This window comes from Otolemur garnettii, unplaced genomic scaffold, assembly GCF_000181295.1.
Source record: "Otolemur garnettii isolate 467f Iridium unplaced genomic scaffold, OtoGar3 scaffold00395, whole genome shotgun sequence".
NCBI classification, from domain to species: domain Eukaryota; kingdom Metazoa; phylum Chordata; class Mammalia; order Primates; family Galagidae; genus Otolemur; species Otolemur garnettii.
The window spans coordinates 84,630-105,776 of record NW_003852790.1 but is presented as its reverse complement, the minus strand read 5'-3'; the positions used below and the strand labels follow the sequence as shown (position 1 = coordinate 105,776).

General features: G+C 34.6%; 1 protein-coding gene across 1 annotated transcript; it reads right to left on the bottom strand.

Moving 5' to 3' along the window:
• Positions 1-5,831: 5,831 nt before the first annotated feature.
• Positions 5,832-6,798, bottom strand: LOC100946709 (olfactory receptor 2L8-like). Its single transcript, XM_003803652.2, has one exon. The coding sequence runs from the start codon at positions 6,776-6,778 to the stop codon at positions 5,840-5,842; it is 939 nt and encodes a 312-aa protein (XP_003803700.1). The 5' UTR covers positions 6,779-6,798; the 3' UTR covers positions 5,832-5,839.
• Between the last annotated feature and the right edge of the window lie 14,349 nt (positions 6,799-21,147).

Below are 21,147 nucleotides of genomic sequence, written 5' to 3'. Positions count from 1 at the left end.
AAACTGTGGTACATGTACACCATGGAATACTATGCAGCCATAAAGAAAGATGGAGACTTTACGTCCTTCATGTTTACATGGATGGAGCTGGAAAATGTTCTTCTTAGCAAAGTATCACAAGAATGGAAGAAGAAGTATCCAATGTACACACCCTTATTAAGAAACTAATTTATAGCTTTCATATGAAAGCTATAACCTAATTATAACCTGAGAATATGGGGAGGGGGAGGTGACGGGAGGGGCGGATGGGTGGAGGGAAAGTGACTGAAGGGATCACCTCTGTGGATTATCTTTCAAGGGTACAAGTGAATCTTTCTTAAAGTAGAATATAAACACCGTAGCACAATAACTAAGAAAATGACATGAAGGCTATGTTAACCAGTTTCATGAAGATATTTCAAATTGTATATGAAAACATCACACTGTACCCCATGATTGCATTAATGTACACAGCTATCATTTAATAAAAAAAAAAGTATGGATGATAAATTTGATCATTATCCTTTTCAAAGATTTTTTTTAAAAGTTCTGTTAGTAAGGATTTATTGTAGCCTGAAGTACCAATAAATTTTCTATCTTGAGTTATGAATAATTTACAATTGCAATTGTGCCTTTATGTTTTTTTTTCAAAGACTTCTTATAGGGTGCAAATTTTACAATCTTTGGAAGCACTTTTATATTATAATTAAATTTGGAAATGCACTTGTCCTGTAACCCAGCATTTCCTGGCTGTATAACCTGTTAGAGCTCTTACATAATGGTCCAGCAGATTTCTACATCAATCTCCAATACAGTATCGCATATACTAGAATATTAATGGGTGTCTGCCAGCTCTAAAATGGGTAAAGACATTGTGATGAGATGATACAGTGAAATACCACATGTGAATAAAAATGAAGGATGGAGACATGAAAGCATACTGCAAATATAAATCTAAATAAAAGAGGCCAAACACAGAGAATAACACAGTAGAATAAGCAGTTAAAAGTAACCTATGGTGTTTAAAGATACCTTTTTTAGGACTTAAAATTATAAATGAACAATATTACTATGAGATAGAATGGTAAGTAGATATGGTACAGGGAGGACTTTTCGTTTGGAAATGGGAGTGCAAAGGGCTTCTGGTAGTGCTAACACTGTTCTGAAATTCCTGAAAATCTGTGGTAGAATAGAGGCTAAAATAAGTTACAAGAAGTTAATGACTACTTTTCTAGGAAAGTGAGAGCTCACCTCCACCTCCCCTTAGCTCTTATGTGGGTTTTTGGCTGAGCCTAAGAACCAAACTAACACAAGGTAGATTAATGACAGAAAAGCACACAAGTTTTGCTAGTTATTCATGTACATGGGGATCGCCACAAGAGTGTGAAGTCCAGAGAAATGGCTAGAGTAAGTTGCTTGTATACTTTTCAGACAAAGAATAATACATTTGTCAAAGAAAAATGACAAAGAAATGGCAGGACAAAGGAGATCTAGGTATAAGTAGTAAATTCTAGGGGAGTCATTGGGAGATGTGTGGGGGTGTAAAGTTAGTAGAAGATAAGGGTATTCTCAGGAAATTTATTTATTCAGGCTCAATGCAGGACCTCAATTCCTAGAATCTCATGATAAAGTCTATTTTCTTGGTCTGATATAGGGAGAGTACCAGAGGGCACTAAAGACTCCAGAGGAATCTTTATGGCTTATTCCATGCCAAAAAAGACAGGTCAAATATTCCTTTTTTGGAAACTACAATTTCTCCAGTGTTTTGTCTCAAAGTAATATGCTAATTCCACATATTTGGGGATGGCACACCCTTCTCTTCTTCAGTTCATTTCCCATGATCACATTGTTGAACTACAATTTGTTGTGTTGAGAAAGGTACAGGCAGCCTGACTGAGGTTATGATTGAGAAAGATTCTGTAGGTTTGTTCTTAAGTCAAAATTGTATGTAAGTTGGGAAAGGTACATTCATTTACCTGTTACCTGTAATAAACACTGAAAGTGCAAGTTGTATGTTAAGTCAGGCATTTGTAACTCAGGGACTGCCTGTATTCATTCTTCAAAGAGGAATACTCATTTTATTTTACATAAATCAAACTTTGCTAATTGAATACTCAAGTAAACTCCAAATTCACACCGTGTGCATTATTAAAATCATCCAAGTATCATATGCTATAAAACTTGCATCTTCTCATCTGAGGACATGAAACAAAGAATGAGTGAGATGTACAAAACAACAATTATAGGACAACAGTTGGATAGGAAATAAAATGGCTAAATAGACAAACAGTGATCGAGGAATCAAGGATTCAGGTGGAGATGAATTGGGTAATTCTCCAACTGAGAGGCCTTACCATACTACTATCCAACTTTCAAAATATCCAGTGTATGCTCTGATAAACAATGTAGTAAATGAAAGGAGATTTGAATAATTTGACTTCTTCTCATATTTTTCTTACTAATGTTAAAATTTTAAGGGGAAAGGAGTGTCCTGTGGGTGCAGACACAACATCAGTGGGTATTATTTTATTGCTTTCCTGAGCCAGAGGACCTACCAGGTAAAGGATTTCAAAAAATTACTTCCGATAGCATTACTGTGCTCAATATTCATTAGCAATCAATTTCCCCCACTTCTAAAGTTTTAGGAACAAAAATTTGAATTATCCTTGCTTTTGCAGACATGACAGTAAGGGGGACTGATACCATTCACCGATATTAAAGGGTATTAAGACCTCCATTTTGCTCTGTAGCAAACTAAATTCAGAGACATGGCATGATTTCCCCAAGGTCCTGGCATGTTAGAGAAAACAGCAGAGCTAGGTATCCTGATTCTCTCCATGAATTCTATCTGAAATGGGTGAAGAGTCTGAACTGAGCATCACTGCTTTTTTTTTTTTTTAAGGAAGAGTCTCATTTTGTCACCTTTGGTATAGTGCTGTGGCATCATAGCTCAGACTCCTGGGCTCAAGCAATTCTCTTGCCTCAGCCTCCCGAGTAGCTGGGACTATAGGCACCTGCCACAATGCGCATCAGTACTTCATTCTATTCTCTCTCAGATTACTTCAATGATAACATCTGACAAAAGACAATCTGCCATAGTCCATTCAAGCTGCTGTAACAATGTATAGCCTGGGAAGTCCAAGATTAAGTTGCCCACAGATTAAGCGCCTGATAGGGGCCTGCCTTCTCATGCACAGATGGAGCCTTTTCACTGTGTCCTTACATGGTGGAAGAAGTGAAGAAGCTCCTTAGAGCCTATTTTGTAAAACTCCCTTAATGGGAGTTCTGCGCTCATGGCCTGTCTAATCATCACTCCAGCTCCCAATACTATCACACTGGGGGTTAGAATTTGCAAATATGAATCTCGGGGTCATGCAAACATTCAGACCATAACATATTCCCATAATTATCCTGCTTTGCACCACATCATTTCCTCCCTAACCACTCACACTCACTCTGTCCTTTTTAGGGCTGGCCTCGTGGGCATATGGCCAGAACAGCTGCACAGAGCGTGGGCGCACACGCGTGCACCCTCCCCCTTGTGCTCACACACACACCTTGGGATAGTTCATGCCACCACTGAACCCCAAGGGAGTAGCTGGGGTGAGAAGGGGCTAGACTGATGGTGGTGACAACAGCAGCAGCACAGGTAACACGCAGCACAAGTGGCCACTCCTGGGAAGAGGAGGTGACTTTTCTGGTAGCAGAGCCAACTGGTTGTGGGAGGCAGATTTTGTCTTCTGTCCCAGAGTCAGTCCTTGCGGCATTCCTGAAATATTAACTACCTGACTGAATACAAGGACCACCACCAGTAAACTTTGCCAGTAAACTATTACAAAATAAAAGAGTATACATGGTCATTGCAATAAAGACCAACAGGCACATTTTTGGAATCCTCAGTAAGTTCAGAATCCATGACTTTAAAATTGCTACAATAATGCAAAGCAAATATAGGCTTAAAAATAGGAATAAAACTGAAGGATCATTTAAATAAATAAAACATTAAAATTAAAGGTTATTTGAATAAAAAGCAAGTACACTTTTTAGTGAAAATTCAGACGAATCAATTAATAACAATAACAAAAATTCTATATTAATTTACTTTGCCTTTTAAGTTAGGGGGATTAACAGGCATTGAAATGTGAAGCCATTTCTTTCTTTTTTTTTCTTTTTGGTGTGACTATCACAAGTTATCAGAAATGTGAGAAGAATCACTGAAATTCTGGTGATTACATTTAAGATTTTAAATGAAATTGATTCTTATGAACAATTAGACCTTTTTAAAATAAAATTATTCCCTAAAAGTTATCAGTTTTAAATGTATAATAATTTTTATGTTGAAATGATTTCTCAGAAATTTGTCAAAATGTTTTACATCTTATAACACTCCTCATTGCCCCAGTAGCATTATCAGAAAGATTATTTTCAAAATTAAAATTTGTTAAGAATCAAGTGTGATATAGCACATTCCGTGAATGACTTGCAGCACTTTCAATTATACTGTTTGAAAATGACATCACTAAAAGTATATATTTTTTATATTCTAATAAAATATATTTACAGAAAAGTGAGGCAGAAAAGTCATTATGATCAATAAACTTTATATGATAAAAGGTTTTTACTTGTTGTCTACTCAATTATGACACTAGAATGCTTGGAATTTTATTACATTTTATATCTAGTACATTAATTTAAAAATTATATTTTTGTACATTGAGTAGCATTTTTCCTTGCTCTTTGAACAATAGATCCCATATCTTCATTTTGTACTGGATCATGCAAATTATGTAGACTCCTTACTCCATCTCCTTTCTGCCATGCCTCAGAGAGTAAAGAGTGTTTCTGTACATGTTACTGCTATAATGATAGCATTTCAACCTAGAAGTTCACCTCACAGAATACACTTTTTATTGGATATAATGATATTATAAAATATGTTTAGGTATGTTACTGGGCAGTAATATTAATGAATAAAATTTATTCATAGATGTTTTCTCAATTTCTTTCAGTGAAAGAATGACAGGTAATGGGTAGAAAATAAAACTTCATTGACAGGTGTCACTATGTAGGAGTTGTACTTGTCTATTTAGGATACAAGCAGAATGTGTGCTGAGTGTGAGACAGAAGGGTAACTGGCCTTGACATTCTCAACTCCCACTCATTAGATAAGCCCTTGATCCACTTTAATCATTCCTGATTTCCATTGATGCCTCCCAGTCCTTATTGTCTATCTGAGATGTACTTGATGTTAAATTACTTCCCTAGGATTTGTTCCCTTAAAAGAAACATAAACTTATCATTACCCTGCATGGCATAAGGACTTCAGAATCTCTGATGAGCTCTCTGCTAACTGCCTTTAATAAAAAGTTCCCTAAATTAAAAGAAAGACTGAATTGTATAAGCAAGTTAAGGGTCTACAATGAGCACGTATGAGCACGTATGAGAAAAACAAGAAATCTTATGGCATCACTCAATTAGGTCTACCCATTCAGAAAACATTTATTTTTCTGTTTAACATATAAGCAGAAAATAAATTGAAAGTTATGAGAAAATAAATTGAAAATAGTAAAAGTGGTATACTGAATGCCCAACCTCAGTTAGGCAATTTTTTTTTTCTTTCTACATGACAAAAACAAATTCTCATTGACAACATATTAGCAAACATTAATGCTTTCAAAATGGCTTAAAGAAAATAAAGTTATTTTGAATTGTACATATTACTCATAAGACAATTTTATTCAGATATGAGTTATTTTCTTCTTTAGATTATTTTTAGTTCCTGCTCTATTAATAAAATTATATTTTTAATTGCTACATATTTTCAGAGATGTACACTTGGGGACAGCGGCATAATGTATGTCTACATGTTTACAGAGCAGATTCTCTGCATCACTCGTTTCAGCGCCCCTGTCACCTCCTTGTTTCTCAGACTATAGATGATAGGGTTGAGCATTGGGGTGAGGATGGTGTAGAAAACAGCCAGAGCTTTGTCCTCTATTGGAGATCGGAGGGATCTTGGTCGTAGATAGGTGTAAGCAAAGGGTGCATAGTAGAAAGTCACCACAGTGAGGTGGGTGCTGCAGGTTGTATAGGCCTTCCTCCTGCCTTCTGCTGACTGCATGTGGTAGACAGCAAAGAGAACTCGACCATAGGAATACGCAATACCAATAAATGGGAACACAAGAAAGAGGGTGGTGCTCACAAACACTGTGCACTCATAGACCCAGGTGTCCACACAGGCCAGAGTCAACATAGCTGGGACATCACAGAAGAAATGATTGATGGCCCTGGATCTGCAATAAGGGATATGGAGTGCATATGCAGTGTGGGCACAGGAGTTGATAGAGCCCATTATCCAAGATCCTGTTACAATCAGCACACACACTCTTTTGCTCATACGGATGGGATAATGGAGAGGAAAGCAAATAGCCACATAACGATCATAGGCCATAGAGGTGAGAAGCAATGTTTCTGCACCTGCTAAAGTCAGGAAGAAGAAACTCTGTACCCCACACCCAATGAAGGAGATAGTCTTGTTTCCAAACAGAAAATCAGAAGCCATCTTGGGGACAATGGTGGAGATGTAATTGAGGTCAATAAGGGAGAGCTGACTAAGTAGGAAATACATGGGTGTGTGGAGGTGTGCATCCAGGAAAATGAGGAGGATCATGGTCTGGTTGCCAATTACCGCCATTAGGAAAATAAGAACTATGAGAGTGAAGAGGAAAAGGCCAGTTCTTGATGGTGGGAACAACCCCAATAAGATGAAATCAGTTGATGTTTGATTATAATATTCCATGGGGAATTCATGTGATGTTTTCTAAAAGAGATATAAAAATAAGCAAGCTGATTCCAGTAGGTTCTCTTTAGCCACAGAATGTGTTTATCAACTCTGAGTGCATGCTTAAAACTGGAGATAGGACTGAACTCTATATACGCTGATTTTTCCTATGCGTACATATCTATAATAAAGTTCAATTTATAAATTAGAAATAGTAAGAGATTGCCAATTGTTCTATAAATAGAACAATTATGACAATATACTGGTGTAAAAGTCATATAACTGTGGTCTCTCTCTATATATCTTATTATATCATATTTACCCATCTTTTTCTTGTGTGGATGTGAGATGATTAAACGCTGGCATAAAGAAATAAAGTGAGGTGAGTAAGGCAGGCATTGTGATGTAGCCTACAGCTACTACTGAACCAATTTAAAACTTATTGTCTATTTCTGAATTTTCTGTTTAATATTTTCAGATCAGGCTCGGCACCTGTGGCTCAACCGGCTAAGGCATCAGCCACATACACCTGAGCTGGCAGGTTCGAATCCAGCCCGGGCCTGCTAAACAACAATGACAGCTGCAACAAAAAAAAAAAAAAAATAGCCAGGCATTGTGGCGGGCACCTGTAGTCCCAGCTTCTTAGGAGGCTGAGGCAGGAGACTCACTTGAGCCCAGGAGTTGGAGGTTGCTGTGAGCTGTGAAGCCATAGCACTCTACCCAGGGCGACAGCTTGAGCTCTGTCTCAAAAAAAAAAATTTTTTTTCAGATCATAGTTAATCACAGATAACCATATCTATAGAAAGCAAAACAGTGAATAAGAGGAGCTACATTACAGCATTTTTTTTTTTGAGATAGTCTCTCTATGTTGCCCTTGGTAGAGAGCCATGGTGTCACAGCTCACAGAAACCTCAAACTCTTGGGCTTAAGAGTTTCTGTTGCCTCAGCCTCCTAAGTAGCTGGGACTACAGGAATCCACCACAATGTGCAGCTATATTTTGTTACAGTTATCAATGTTGTTTAGCAGGCCCATGTCGAGTTCAAACCTGACAGCCAATTGCTATGTGGCTGGTGCTGTAACCACTGTGCTACAGCGCCAAACCTACATTATAGAATTTTAAACCAATTTTTTAAAAAATTTCTTATTTTAGACTAAATTATTCATAAAATTTTACAGCCTTTAAAAGAAGAACCTATCTTCTATATTTTAAAAGCTAAAATCTTACTTTCTTAACCAGTGATTACATTCAATAAGGGAAATAAATACCTATGACCAAATTTTTAAAGAAGTATATAAATTTATAAGAATAAAACATTTCTATTACAGCTTCAATGGGTTATGAATGTTTTAATGCCTGACATAAACTCAGGCATCATAAAAGTCAGATGTTATACTCAAAACATTATACATAGAAGGTCAGCATAGAGCCATACATTATAGATGCACATTATTAATAAGTTAGCATTGCCCTTATGAGAAAAATTGTCTTCTGTATTTATTTTAAAGACTTATCCAAAAAACTACATCAGCCTATATTCTGAGGAACTATATTTCTCTTTCAAGTGGTATTTGCACAACAATGTCAAGTCAAAATTCCTTTAAATTGGTTATCATTATTTAATTCTTCTGTTTAGAAATCTTTTTTTTTTATTTTGGTTTTTTCATTAAGTCATATATACATAGATCATGAATACACTTATGCCTTTGTGGGATTCAATGTGTTGATTATTTGTACAAATTGGAGTGCTTACATCCTACTAATTAACATAGCTTTCACCTCATTTAGTTAATCACAGTGTTAAGATATTTATGTTCAATACTTGATAGATTTGACTTGTAGCCTTGCAATATGCTTCATAGGTGTGGTGCCCCCATTAACCCTCTCTCTATCAAACCACTTCCCTCCCTTCCCATCCCTCTCCCCTTCCCCTCTTCATCCTGGGCTATAGTTGTGATTTATCTCTCATATGAAAGGGTGAGTGATTATAAATTGGTTTCATAGTAGTACTGAGTACATTGGATATTTTTTTCCATTCCTGAGATACTTTATAATGAATCTTTATTGCCAAGTACCTCTTACACAAAGTCCTATTAATTCGTGCTTGTAATTCCCACAATTCACCAGAATCCTTTCTCTTTTATCTCTTCATCCAATTTCCGAATATTCAATAACAGATAAAGCAGATCCTTTACCCAAATATGTACATACCATATTTATTTTAGCTTTCATATTTCTGCTCTAGCTTTCCCCAAACAGGTTATATATTCTGTCTCTTTGCTTCTTTCATTCTTAGATAAAATTATTTTATACATTGTTTTGTGGATTGTTCAAAGAAAGTAATAGAGAAATGGTAAGTCACCTAATGGAAAAAAGGGGGAAATAGCATGGAGATGGGTCAGAGAATTCTACCCCAAACATAAGATATCCGTGTACAAATTTATATAGTTTGACCGAAAGGGCTGTAGAGTCAAAGATCACCAGATTTTTAAGGAAGTACAACAATATGAAAGAGATCCACACACTGTGCATGAACACATAAGCACACAGTTACAAACATACACACACTCATACATATATATGTATACAATAAATTAAAAAATGATTGAAGAAATGTGGAAAAGCAATTGTTTTCTTAGTTATTAATTCATACATTCAAATAAGAATGAGATGCCATGAAATCCACAAAATGAGTATTATTAGCTCTATAAAAGGAAGTGACAACTAACAATAAAGGACTCTTAGAAATTAAAAATATAGTAATTGATAAAATATTAAATGAAAGCTTCAAAAGACAAAGGGGAAATCCATCAGAATAAAGGTAAATGCAATACCATGAAAAGGTTAACACTTAGAAAAAGGCTTGGCGCCTATAGCTCAACCGGCTTAGGCGCCAGCCACGTACACCTAAGGTGGCAGGTTTGATTCCCCAGCCTGGACCCGCCAAACAACAATGATGGCTGCAACCAAAAAAATAGCCAGGCGTTGTGGCGGGTGCCTGTAGTCCCAGCTACTTGGGAGGCTGAGGCAGGAGACTCGCTTGAGCCCAGGAGTTGGAGGTTGCTGTGAGCTGTAATGCCACAGCACTCTACCCAGGGGGAGAGCTTGAGGCTCTGTCTCAAAAAAAAAAAAAAAAAAAAAAAACACTTAGAAAAAATAATAAAATTAGAAAATTAATATAGAAGGACCAATATATGCTTATGGGCATATCTAGGAATATATACAGCAAAGTAATATGAAGTTTATATTGCAAAAAAAAATTCCTCAGAACTGAAATGTATGAGCTTCCACCTTCGAATAGCATGCAATAATTATAAAAAGTAAATAGCAAACATTTCACTGAAAAATATTTTCAAAAAATTATGTCTTCTTGAAAATATTCTTTTAAAAATACCCAGTATCACCTATAAAGACAAAATCCTAAAATCTTCTTCAGGGAAATAACACTATTAATAATGATAAAAATGTATAAATAAAATCAGGTTTTACAATAATTAATTTTTATTTCAGCAATAAATTCTAGGAAATGAAGGGTGCTGTTAACCCCTCCCCCAGAAATAAAGTAGAATATAACTGTGTTAAGAAAATGGAAGAAAGATAAGAACTGTGGAGGTGCTGATGTGGAGGAGGGGGAGTACTGCCATCCATAGTGGCCTTAATCATGAATCAAGGAGCTATAGGAATATTTGGGATACAAGAATCAAGCACTAGATGATACGAATATGTTTAAAAATGCATGGGAAAGTACAGGGAAACTGGTATAATTTGAAGTCACAGCTTTTGGGGTGTGACTAATTAAGATTTTACCCTGTAGGCTATTGACATATCTCCTCATTACTTGAATAAAACATTAAAATAATATAAAAATTATGTCATACTAAAGAATTTAATCCACAGCCATATCATACTCAATAATGAAAGGCTAAAAGCTTTTATCTAAGATTTCGAGCAAGACAGGGATACTCAATTTCACTACTTCTTTCCAACATATTGGTGAAAGTTAAACCAAAGCAATTAGACAGGAAAAGATATAAAAGGTATCCTAATTTCAAAGAAGTAAGTAAAATTATTTGTATTTCATGTGTCACAATAATATATTGTAGAAAATTTTAGGATTCTAAGCACACATTTATGTTAGCAATAATAAATTAGCAAAATTTTAGGAAACTAAATTGATAGCAACTACAAAAACCAGGTATATTTAATTATACTAACAACAAACTATCTGAAAAGGAGACTAGGAAGACAATTTAATGTATAATAGCATCAAAAAGGAATACAATATTTAGGAATAAACATGACCAATAATGTAAAACTTGTATGTTGAAAATAACAAAATGTTGATAAAAGCAATTAAAGAAGACACAAATAAATGAAAATACATCCAATATTTATGAATTAGACTACTTGATAATTTTAAGATATGAAAAATAGCTGAAATTATCTAAAAATTCATCAAAATCCTAATAAAAGATTTTTTTTCAGTAATGGAAAAATACAGCCTGAAATTTGTATGGAATCTCATGGGACCCTGAATAATCAAAATTATCTTGAATAATTTTTTTTTTTCAAAAACACACCAAATTTGAAAGACTCAGGCTTTCTGATTTCAAAACTTTCTAAAAGGCTGGGCAGGAGCTGACGCATGTAATCTTAGCACTCTGGGAGGCTGAGGCAGGTGGATAGCTTTAGCTCAGGAGTTTGAGACCAGCCTAAGCAAAAATGAGACCCCATCTCTAAAAAAAAATAGCAAACCATTGTAGTGGGCACCCTTAGTCCCAGCTACTTGGGAGGCTTAAACTCAAGAGTTTGAAGCTACTATGAGCTATGAGGCCATGGCACTCTAACCAGGGCAAAAGAGTGAGATTCTGTTTTTAAAAAAAGGCTTACTAAAAATTACAGTGATCAAAACAGGGTAGTATTGGCATAAAGCCAGCAAATGCAGATCAAAGGAAGAAAGCAGAGAGTCAAGAAATAGACTCTCAAATACATAGTCGTATTTTTTTTTTCCTTTGACAAGGGAACCAAGTCCACCCAATGAGGAAAATACATTTATTTAAACAAATGACATTGGGAAAATTGAATATCCACATTAAAAAAAAATTGGAACTGGATATTTATCTTACTATAGATAGAAAACCTAAGTCAAAGTGAACAAAAGACCTAAATGTAAAAGCTGAAACTATAAAACTATTGAAATAAAACATAAGGAAAAACTTCATCATGTTGAATTTAGCAGTGATTTCTTGGATATGACACCAAAAGCACAAACAACGAAAGAAAAAAGTTGGTAAGTTGGACTTCATCAAAATTAAAAACTTTTGTGCATCAAAGGACACTATCAAGAAAGTACAAAGGCAATGTGAAGAATTGAAGAAATGTCTGTAATCACAATCTCATAAGAAATAAATAACTCCTACAATTTAACAAAGGAATAAAACACTCAACTAAAAGTAGAGCAAAGGTCTGGAATAGGCATTTCTCCAAAGATATCCAAATGGATAACAAGCACATGAAAACGTACTCAGCATCAGTAATAATTAGGGAAATGGTACTCAGAGGCATATGTCACATTCATTAGGAAAGCTTTTCGTTTTTTAAAGAAGCAAAATTATGTTTGAAAATGATGTGAAGAAATTAGAAACCTCATGTATCATTGATGGGTTAAATGATACAACCACTGTGGAATTGGTACAGATGCTTCTCAACTTACAACGGAGTTATGTCCTGACAAACCCATATTAAGTCAAAAATATTATAAGTCAAAAGCTGCATTTAATACTGTAATTAAACTCATCAAAAAGTAAAGAAACATAAGTAAATCATCTTAAGTCCAGATGCTCCTTGACTTAGAATGGAGTTACAACCTAATAAACCTATTGTAAAGTCAAAAAATCATCTTAAGTCTCAGACTATTAAATGTCTTACCACAACAAATAAGTAAGCAAGGAGATGGTTATGCTAATTAGTTAGATGTACATATTCCACATTATATATCAAATCAGCACATTGTACCCCATAAATGTATTAATGTACACAGGTATGATTTAATAAAGACAAAAAAAGTCCCAGACTGTTGGTATAGTTATAACTCAAAAAATTAGACATTGGATTAAAATATGACCCAGGAATTACACTTTTAAATGTGTACTCAAAAGAAATAAAAGCAGACATTTAGGCATGTCAATCCACTGATGAGTTGATAAACAAAATGTGGTATGTACATATGATGGGATATTATTCAGCTTTAAAGACAAAAGACATTTTTACACATGTTGCAACATGGAAGAACCTTGAAGACATTAAACTAAATGAAATAAGTCAGTCACAAAAGGATAAATCTCATATGAACTCACTTCTATGAAGTACCCAGAATAGTGAAATTTATAGAGACAGAAGTAGAATGGTGAATGCCAGAGGAGAGGGGAAGGGAGATACAACAAGTAGTTATTTAATGAGAACAAAATGTTCACTGAGGACAATGAAAATATTCTGGAGATGCAGAATGGGTGAATGTTCACACAGCAATATAAATGTACTTAATACCATGGAACTGTACATTTAAAAATGATTAAAATGTTGCATTTTATCTTATGTGCATTTATTCTAATGTAAAGGTAAAAGAAAATTGAAATGTACTAAAACTATTCCATAATTGTATTTCCAAATACATTTTAAGAAAACTTTAGCTGGTCACTGTGCCTTTGCAGAGCAATTGAAGCAATAGCCCCTTATGGTTGGTAAAGGGCAATTAAAAAAAATTATTTTAAAAACTATAATTTGGAATCAGTAGTTTATTTTGAGACTAGAACATTTATACTGATGCAATAGTATATAATTTATATTAGTAGTTTGATTATTGGAATGTACTAAATGTAATACTTGAAATTGCTGATGCAATTAACACCACAATCATTTCCATCATTTGTATTTTATATAAGGCTGCCTCTGACAAAGTTCCCAAGAGATATTCAATATTATCCTAATTTAATGAAGAGGAAAAATGAATATAGAACAGAAATAATAAATGACATATAAGGTTTGATATTGATGCTTTGTCTCCTGACTGCCAATTCAGGAGAAATCTTTTTTTAAGATTTCTAATATTCTGGCTGGGCGCCTGTGGCTCAAGCGGCTGAGGCGCCAGCCACATACACCTAAGGTGTTGGGTTCGAATCCAGCCAGGGCCCACCAAACGACAATGATGGCTGCAACCAAGAAACAGCCGGGCATTGTGGCGGGCGCCTATGGTCCCAGCTACTTGGGAGGCTGGGACAGGAGACTCGCTTGAGCCCAGCAGTTGGAGGTTGCTATGAGCAGTGAAGCCATGACACTCTACCCAGGGGGACAGCCTGAGGCTCTGTCTCAAAACAAAACAGAACAAAACAAAAAGATTTCTGATATTCTAATATCCTACCAATCACATTACTCAAATAAAATTAGACACCTACCCTGACAGGCCAATATATATCTATTTCAATATATATCTATTTCAATAATATTCTTGGGACATTTTTTCTTATATAAAAATAAATCCAAATAGGTTATTTTTATCTCTTCGACTTTTTTTAACCCAATGAAATAACTATAAGTAATTTATTTTAAGCCTATCTAAAAATATTTCTCTTGCCTTGATTAATGCCCTCTTATACTTGTGCAATCTAAGCACCAGTATTTATGACATTATACACAGGAGGAAAGATCATTTTAAAAAATAGAACACAACTATACTCCAGGATGATGGAGAGAAATGGGGTGGGAAGGGAGGGAAGGAAGGAGGTTTGACAGAGGGACAGTAAAAGGTGGGATCACACCTCTGGAACATATGACAAGGGTAAAAGTCAAATCTGTGAAATGTAGAACATAAATGTTTTGGCACAATAATCAAGTAAATGAGGTGAAAGCTATTTTGATTGGCTTAATGTAACCATATTAGATTGTATTAAAAAAAACAGCACATTGTATCCCACATGTGCATGAATGTATTCATGATCTATGTGTATTTGACTTAATTAAAAAAAAAATTCTGATGATGATTTCAGAGTCAGTAGGGAAAACAAACTTGAACCTATACTACATCCTACATGAAAGGAAAGAAAGAAGCATGAACCTGTATTGAATGGCTATTTCTACATATTGGAACCTGGATTATGTCTGAATTTAAATCTACTGGATTTAATCCTAAAAATAAGCTTTTCAGGTTAATATCATCACTGGCATTTTATAGATGACAAAACTGAGATTCAGAGATGTTAAATGAACTTCCCTAGATATCCAGCTGTTAAGGTACACACACATACACACACATATTTATAAATAAAGTTCACATATATGTATATCCATATATATATATGTATGTTACACATATATCAGTAAATATAAATTTATATAAACTTTTCAAAATGCATAGTTTAGCTTGATCCTCAAATATTTTAAAAATATTAATAAATTTGAAATAATGTTGGCCCACTTTTTAATCACCCAAAACAAAAATAAAAGAAATAAAGAAAAAAAGGCATTAAAAGTGGGGATGCAGTGCCTGTGGCTCAGGGAGTAGGGTGCTGGCCCCACATACCAAGGGTGGCAAGTTCAAACCTGGCCCTGGTCAAACTGCAACAAAAAATAGCAGGTGTTGTGGTGGATGCCTGTAGTCCTAGCTACTCAGGAGGCTGAGACAAGAGGATCACCTAAGCCCAAGAGTTGGAGGTTACTGTGAGCTGTGACGCCACTCACTCTACCGAGGGTGACAAAGTGAGACTCTGTCTCAAAAAAAAGAAAACAAAGACTTTAAATTACTGAAATAAAAACTTTATATAGGTGATAAGTGTTGAGAAAGTATATACAATTTTTTAAGCACAAATATGTTTATTTTAATGTTTAAAATTTAATCTTTCCTGTGCTTCTCTTTAGAGTTAAAAATGAGATACTAATAAAAGACACATTTTATTGGCTCATATATTTGTAGAAGACATGGATTTATCGAATATAGTCTCAGAGTGAATAACAGATGTGAAGAGAGTTATTCATTATTGCACAGTGGCCTAGTGACAGAGGTGAGAACCAAGGCAATGTTCTCTCAAGTCTAGATAATTAATTTGGCACTGAAGCACAGATTTTGTTCTTAAAGTCTCTTCACTTTTGATTAAAACTTTTCTCAAAAAAAGACCATTACTGATGATACAATAAAACTGTTCTCATTAGAGTTGGTCTGATCACTTACACAGATACAGCAAGAGTATGGATTTATAAAACAAACAAAAAAGTGGCCTTAAATTGGCTTGTGGGAAGTTTTAAAGAAATCTCAGATTAAACTTTTAAATGTCTCTAAAATCCAAGACACCCTTCACCAAGTTTTGTAGAAATCTGGATCACTTCCTCTCTTCTAAGGATACATGAAATATCCTGATGTTCCAGAAAGTGATCTTCTTTTCTCACATGCAGGTTTCAGAATCAATAACCTAGGTGACAGGGTTATTTTTACTGGGAGGGTTTTGAAGACATTGACTCCATATAGTCAGCATCAGTTTCTTAAAAGAAGCTGGCCATATGTGAATTTACATGTATATTGTAAGAATTATATCTGACATTGCCATAAGTTATCTAGAATCTCAATCAGATGACACAAAGGAGTGTCCTCTGGAGTCTAAGACGAGATTTCCCACAGTAACCTTATGAGAAATCCTGTAAGAGATTCCTTCTTCCTTCTATTGTTGCCAGAGCATATTTTACTAAAGAAAAAATGCAGAGTACATCATGGTTTATATCATTTTACTCACTTAGGAATAACTCATTTAATATTTAAGCTATGTGTATTTTTAGTTGTAAAACCATAATTTTTTCATGGTATGAAGAATTGTAGAATAGGGTAGTGCCTGTGGCTCAAAGGAGTAGGGTGCCAGCCACATATATTAGAGATGGCAGGTTCAAACCTGGCCCTGGCCAAAAACTGCAAAAGAAAAAAAAAAAGAAGAAGAAGAAGTGTAGAATATACAGTGAATATTTGCTTGTGTATATGTGTTTCTAAATTATATATCTTCATAAAATTCCACAACGGAGCATCAACATAGATGGGTTAAATAGATAGGTAAGTAGGTAGACAGACATTTTCATAGATACATAGAAACTGATTACAAAAATATATCCTTAGTTTTGGCACCTGTGGCTCAAGTGGCTAAGGTACCAGCCACATACACCTAAGGTGGCGGGTTCGAATCCAGCCCGGGCCTGCCAAAACAACAATGAGGGCTGTAACCAAAAAATAGCTGGGCATTGTGGCAGGTGCCTGTGGTCTCAGCCACTTGGGAAGCTGAGGCAGGAGACTCACTTGAGTCCAGTAGTTGGAGGTTCCTGTGAGCTGTGATGTCACAGCACTCTACCCAGGGGGATAGCTTGAGGTGCTGTCTCAAGAAAAGAAAAAAAAATAGATCCCTTAAATGTTGTTTTGAAATGAAGATGGGCTTACTCAGCTTCATTGAACTAGTTCACTAGAGATAATCTAGATTTTAAAACTAGATCTAGTTTTAGCTCTTACACTTAGGAGATCCATAAACCTTTCTTGATGAATTTCACTCTCTAACCCCATATTTCATAATTAGAACAGCGATAAGGATACATGGGTTATTATAAGCTGTCTGTGAGATAATACATAATGAATACATATTGCATGACTGTGCATAAGATATTATTAAAGAGTAGCTGCAAATTTTAACATCTTCATCATCATCATTGTTATCACCATCAACATAATTGACCTCACTCATTATCATTATGATTGAACAATAACATAGTTTTTTTTTTAAATGACATAGTTTTCAAATTGTTTCCATTTACTGTGCCCATTTGATTCTCCCCAAAACTCTACCTGGTTCTAATGTAAATATTACTATTATTTCACTAGAAGTTTATCTTGTGTACAGGAAGTGAAAAAAATACATTGTAAACATTAATAGCAAAAATCACTTTAATTTGTCACAAATTGGATATAAAAACAAAATCTGAATAACCATAACACAACCACAAATCATAGAGTAACCTGCTTCATTTCCAGAAGGCATCCTTTAATTAAAAAAAAAAAATCTTATTGCTCCATAGACTGGTAATTTTGACCATTCTTACTTTGCCCTTGTTTTAAGGTCCATTTTATATTTTCATATTAAAATAGCACTAGTATTTTTAGGTATGCAATAAGATTATAACAAACATCTTATAATCTTTCATCACTTACAGCAAAAAGAACAGCACAAAACAAACAAAAAGTAACCAAGCTGGAAGTAGGGAATGCTGCCTTCTACAATCTTTGTTGTGAATTTGAATTCCTCAGTTTAGTGAGAGCTTATCAAAAACATACCCTATTTTGTGGCCCCATCTCTTCTATTGACCATAACTTCCCTTTCATCCAGAGATCACATTTATGGATTACCTTCAGAACCACTTTTTGTAGTCTGCATTTCATATTTCATGATTTCTGCTTAATAGTGTTGTAAAAATATAGTCCTTGGTCCTTCCATATCACTTCCAATCTATTTCAGAAACAAAGTTTTCATAAGCACTGTCCAAAGAGTCCCTTTCAATGTGATCAATAAAAGTAAAAAATACATTAGAATGAGTGCAGTTTATCGTCTCTCCGTTTTCAAAAACTTACTGCTTTGTTTAGCTGACTGCAATCCTATTACCATCATCTGAAAAAGTCATTTTTCTGAGTAAAACATATATATATAATCTCCACCTCTCATCCTTACACTTGGGATTTGAGAGACCTTCATGAAGACTTGGCAGCAATCACTATGTTAGTCTTTCTTTATCTGGAGAATAAGTTTAATGCTTGTTTTGCTTGTGTTCTCTTGAGGAATGTACACTGAGAGTTGGATGGTCAAGGCTAAATCACGAATAACATAGGCTAAACTTAGGCCAAGATTGAAGAAGGAGTTCCAATAATATGTTTCAAAGTGTGTTAAGGGTCAATTTAGTGAGAAAAGAAACATGTTTATTCAGATTATCTCAATATTATGTGTCTCAAATATTTTAGGAAATTCTGTATTTTATATGTTGTTGTTCTGTAGATGCCCAGAAATGAATATTTCTACATATATTAATTTCTATTTTAAATTTTTATTATTTCTCCTATAGAAACTTGAGTTCATATGCATACATTAATTTCATTTTCAGTTTTGTTTATATTGGCAGTAAGATTTAATACATTAGAAAGCAATGAGATTAATTTAATAAAAACACATAAGTAGAAATTACTAAAATATTACATATATGAAAGTTATCTTTAATATTTTGAGGGGTTTTATATATGTTCAAATTGTTTTTGTTTTTTGAGACAGAGCCCTTAACTAGAGTGCCATGCCTCAGCCTCTCTCACAGCAACCTCAGACTCTTGGGCTTAAGTGATCCTCCTACCTCAGCCATGCAAGTAACTGGAACTACAGGCACCCATGGTAACACATGACTATTTTTTTATTTTTAGTAGAGCTAGGTCTCACTCTTGCTCAGACTAGTCTTGGACATGTGAACTCAAAGGATCCTCTCATCTTAGCTTCCCAAAGTGCTAAAATTATAGGCCTGAGCCACTATACCCTGCCTGTAATTGTTTTCTTTCTTTGGAAATGCCCATTAAATTATAAAACAATTTTCTTATTAAAATTGATAATAAAAATAATGTTTTTATTGACTTTGGTGGAATAATATATGGAAAATATCCAGTAATTAAATATTTCTTGCCTATAGTACCCTCAATGTTCTCAAATTTCTTATGGTTTCTAGTATATGAATTAATTATACCTTCTATTTGGAAAGAAATAGCATTGGTCCATTTTTAATTTTTTTTAAGGCTTAAAAAATATTGGAAAAATTTAAAGCATTTATTTATTGTTTAATTGATGCATTATAATTTTATGTATCTATGGAGCACAACTTGACATTTCAATGCATGTATATTTTGTTTTGTTTTGTTTTGTTTTTACCTCAGTAAATTTAATAAACATATAATAAAATTATTTCATTTCTGTAACAGGAGAAAGTTTGTTTCTCTTAAATATTCTTTTTTTAATTAAGCAATAATAATAATGCAAAAAAGTAACATTCATGTTGTCAAATAAGAGTATATGTGATGATTCAAACTAAAATGAGATATTACCTAACTCCAAAGAGAATGCTTCATACTAAAAAGTCCCCAAACAACAAGTGCTAGTGTGAATGTGGAGAGAAAAGAAATCTTATAATACTGTTAGTGGTAAACTAAGGCAACTTTTATGAGAAATTGTTTGCAGATACCTCAAAAAGAACTTAAAGTCAGGGGAGGGAGGAGAGAAAGGGTATGAAGGAGTGAGTTTGGTAAGCTCTCACTTAATAGACACAATGTAAGGGAATATGGCACATCTGGGTGAAGGGCTAACCTACAACTTGGACTTTACCTAACAAACACAAACAATGGAACCTAATCATATGTACCCTTCTATTAATCTGAAATTTAAATAAAAGAAAAGAAATAACTTAAAATAGACCTACTATTAATCCAGCAATTCCACTACTGGGTATATATCCAAAGAAAAATGGTAATTTTATTCCAGTGCTACCTGCACTGGAATGTTTATAGCAGCACAATTTAGTCACAAAGACATGAAACAACCCAAGTGCACCAATACATGAATGGATCAAGAAAATGTGATATATGCATAATATGAAGAACTATTTGGCCATAAAATATGGCCATCTCATAACTTTTTAGACAACCTAGAGGGAACTGGAAACTATTTTTCTAAGGGAAACACTACAAGAATGGGCAAACAAACACATGTACTAAATATCAACTGGATCTAATCAATCAACACTTAAGTGCACATATGGAAGTAAATCTCAATGAAAATAAAGCTGAGAGTAGAGAGAGGAGAGGATGGGTATATTCACATCTATTGCATACAATGTACACTATCTGGGTGAAAGGCACACTTACATGTATAAATTTCACTCAGTCTGTACAAAAACAAAGTATGCAGACACAACATGTGTACCCCTTAATATTCTGAAATGAAAAAAGAAAGCATTGAAACAGGACTCCAGTTGTCTTGTTTGAGAACTGAGCTGCTGCTGAAGGCTCTGAGCCAAAGCATAAGGTTAGAGAATAAGAACATGGTGGAGAGGAGGACAGCAACCTCTCACCTGGAGAATGAGGAAAAAAGTAACAATTTGAAATGATATAAAGGACTGAATATTAAATTAGATATACAATTACTTTAAAAAGACTTACATGAGCGGAGCCAAGATGGCGGACTGCAGCCAGCTCTTTACAGAAGCTCCCATCCAGAAGGGGGCTGAAAGGACAGAAGCTTAGCAAATTAGCTGATGGTTTGGAGCAGAGACAAGAGAGAAGATTGAAGAGTGCAC

Excerpts from the sequence above, each read along its gene's own strand:
- LOC100946709 (XM_003803652.2), bottom strand. The coding sequence starts at position 6,778 with ATGGAATATTATAATCAAACATCAACTGATTTCATCTTATTGGGGTTG.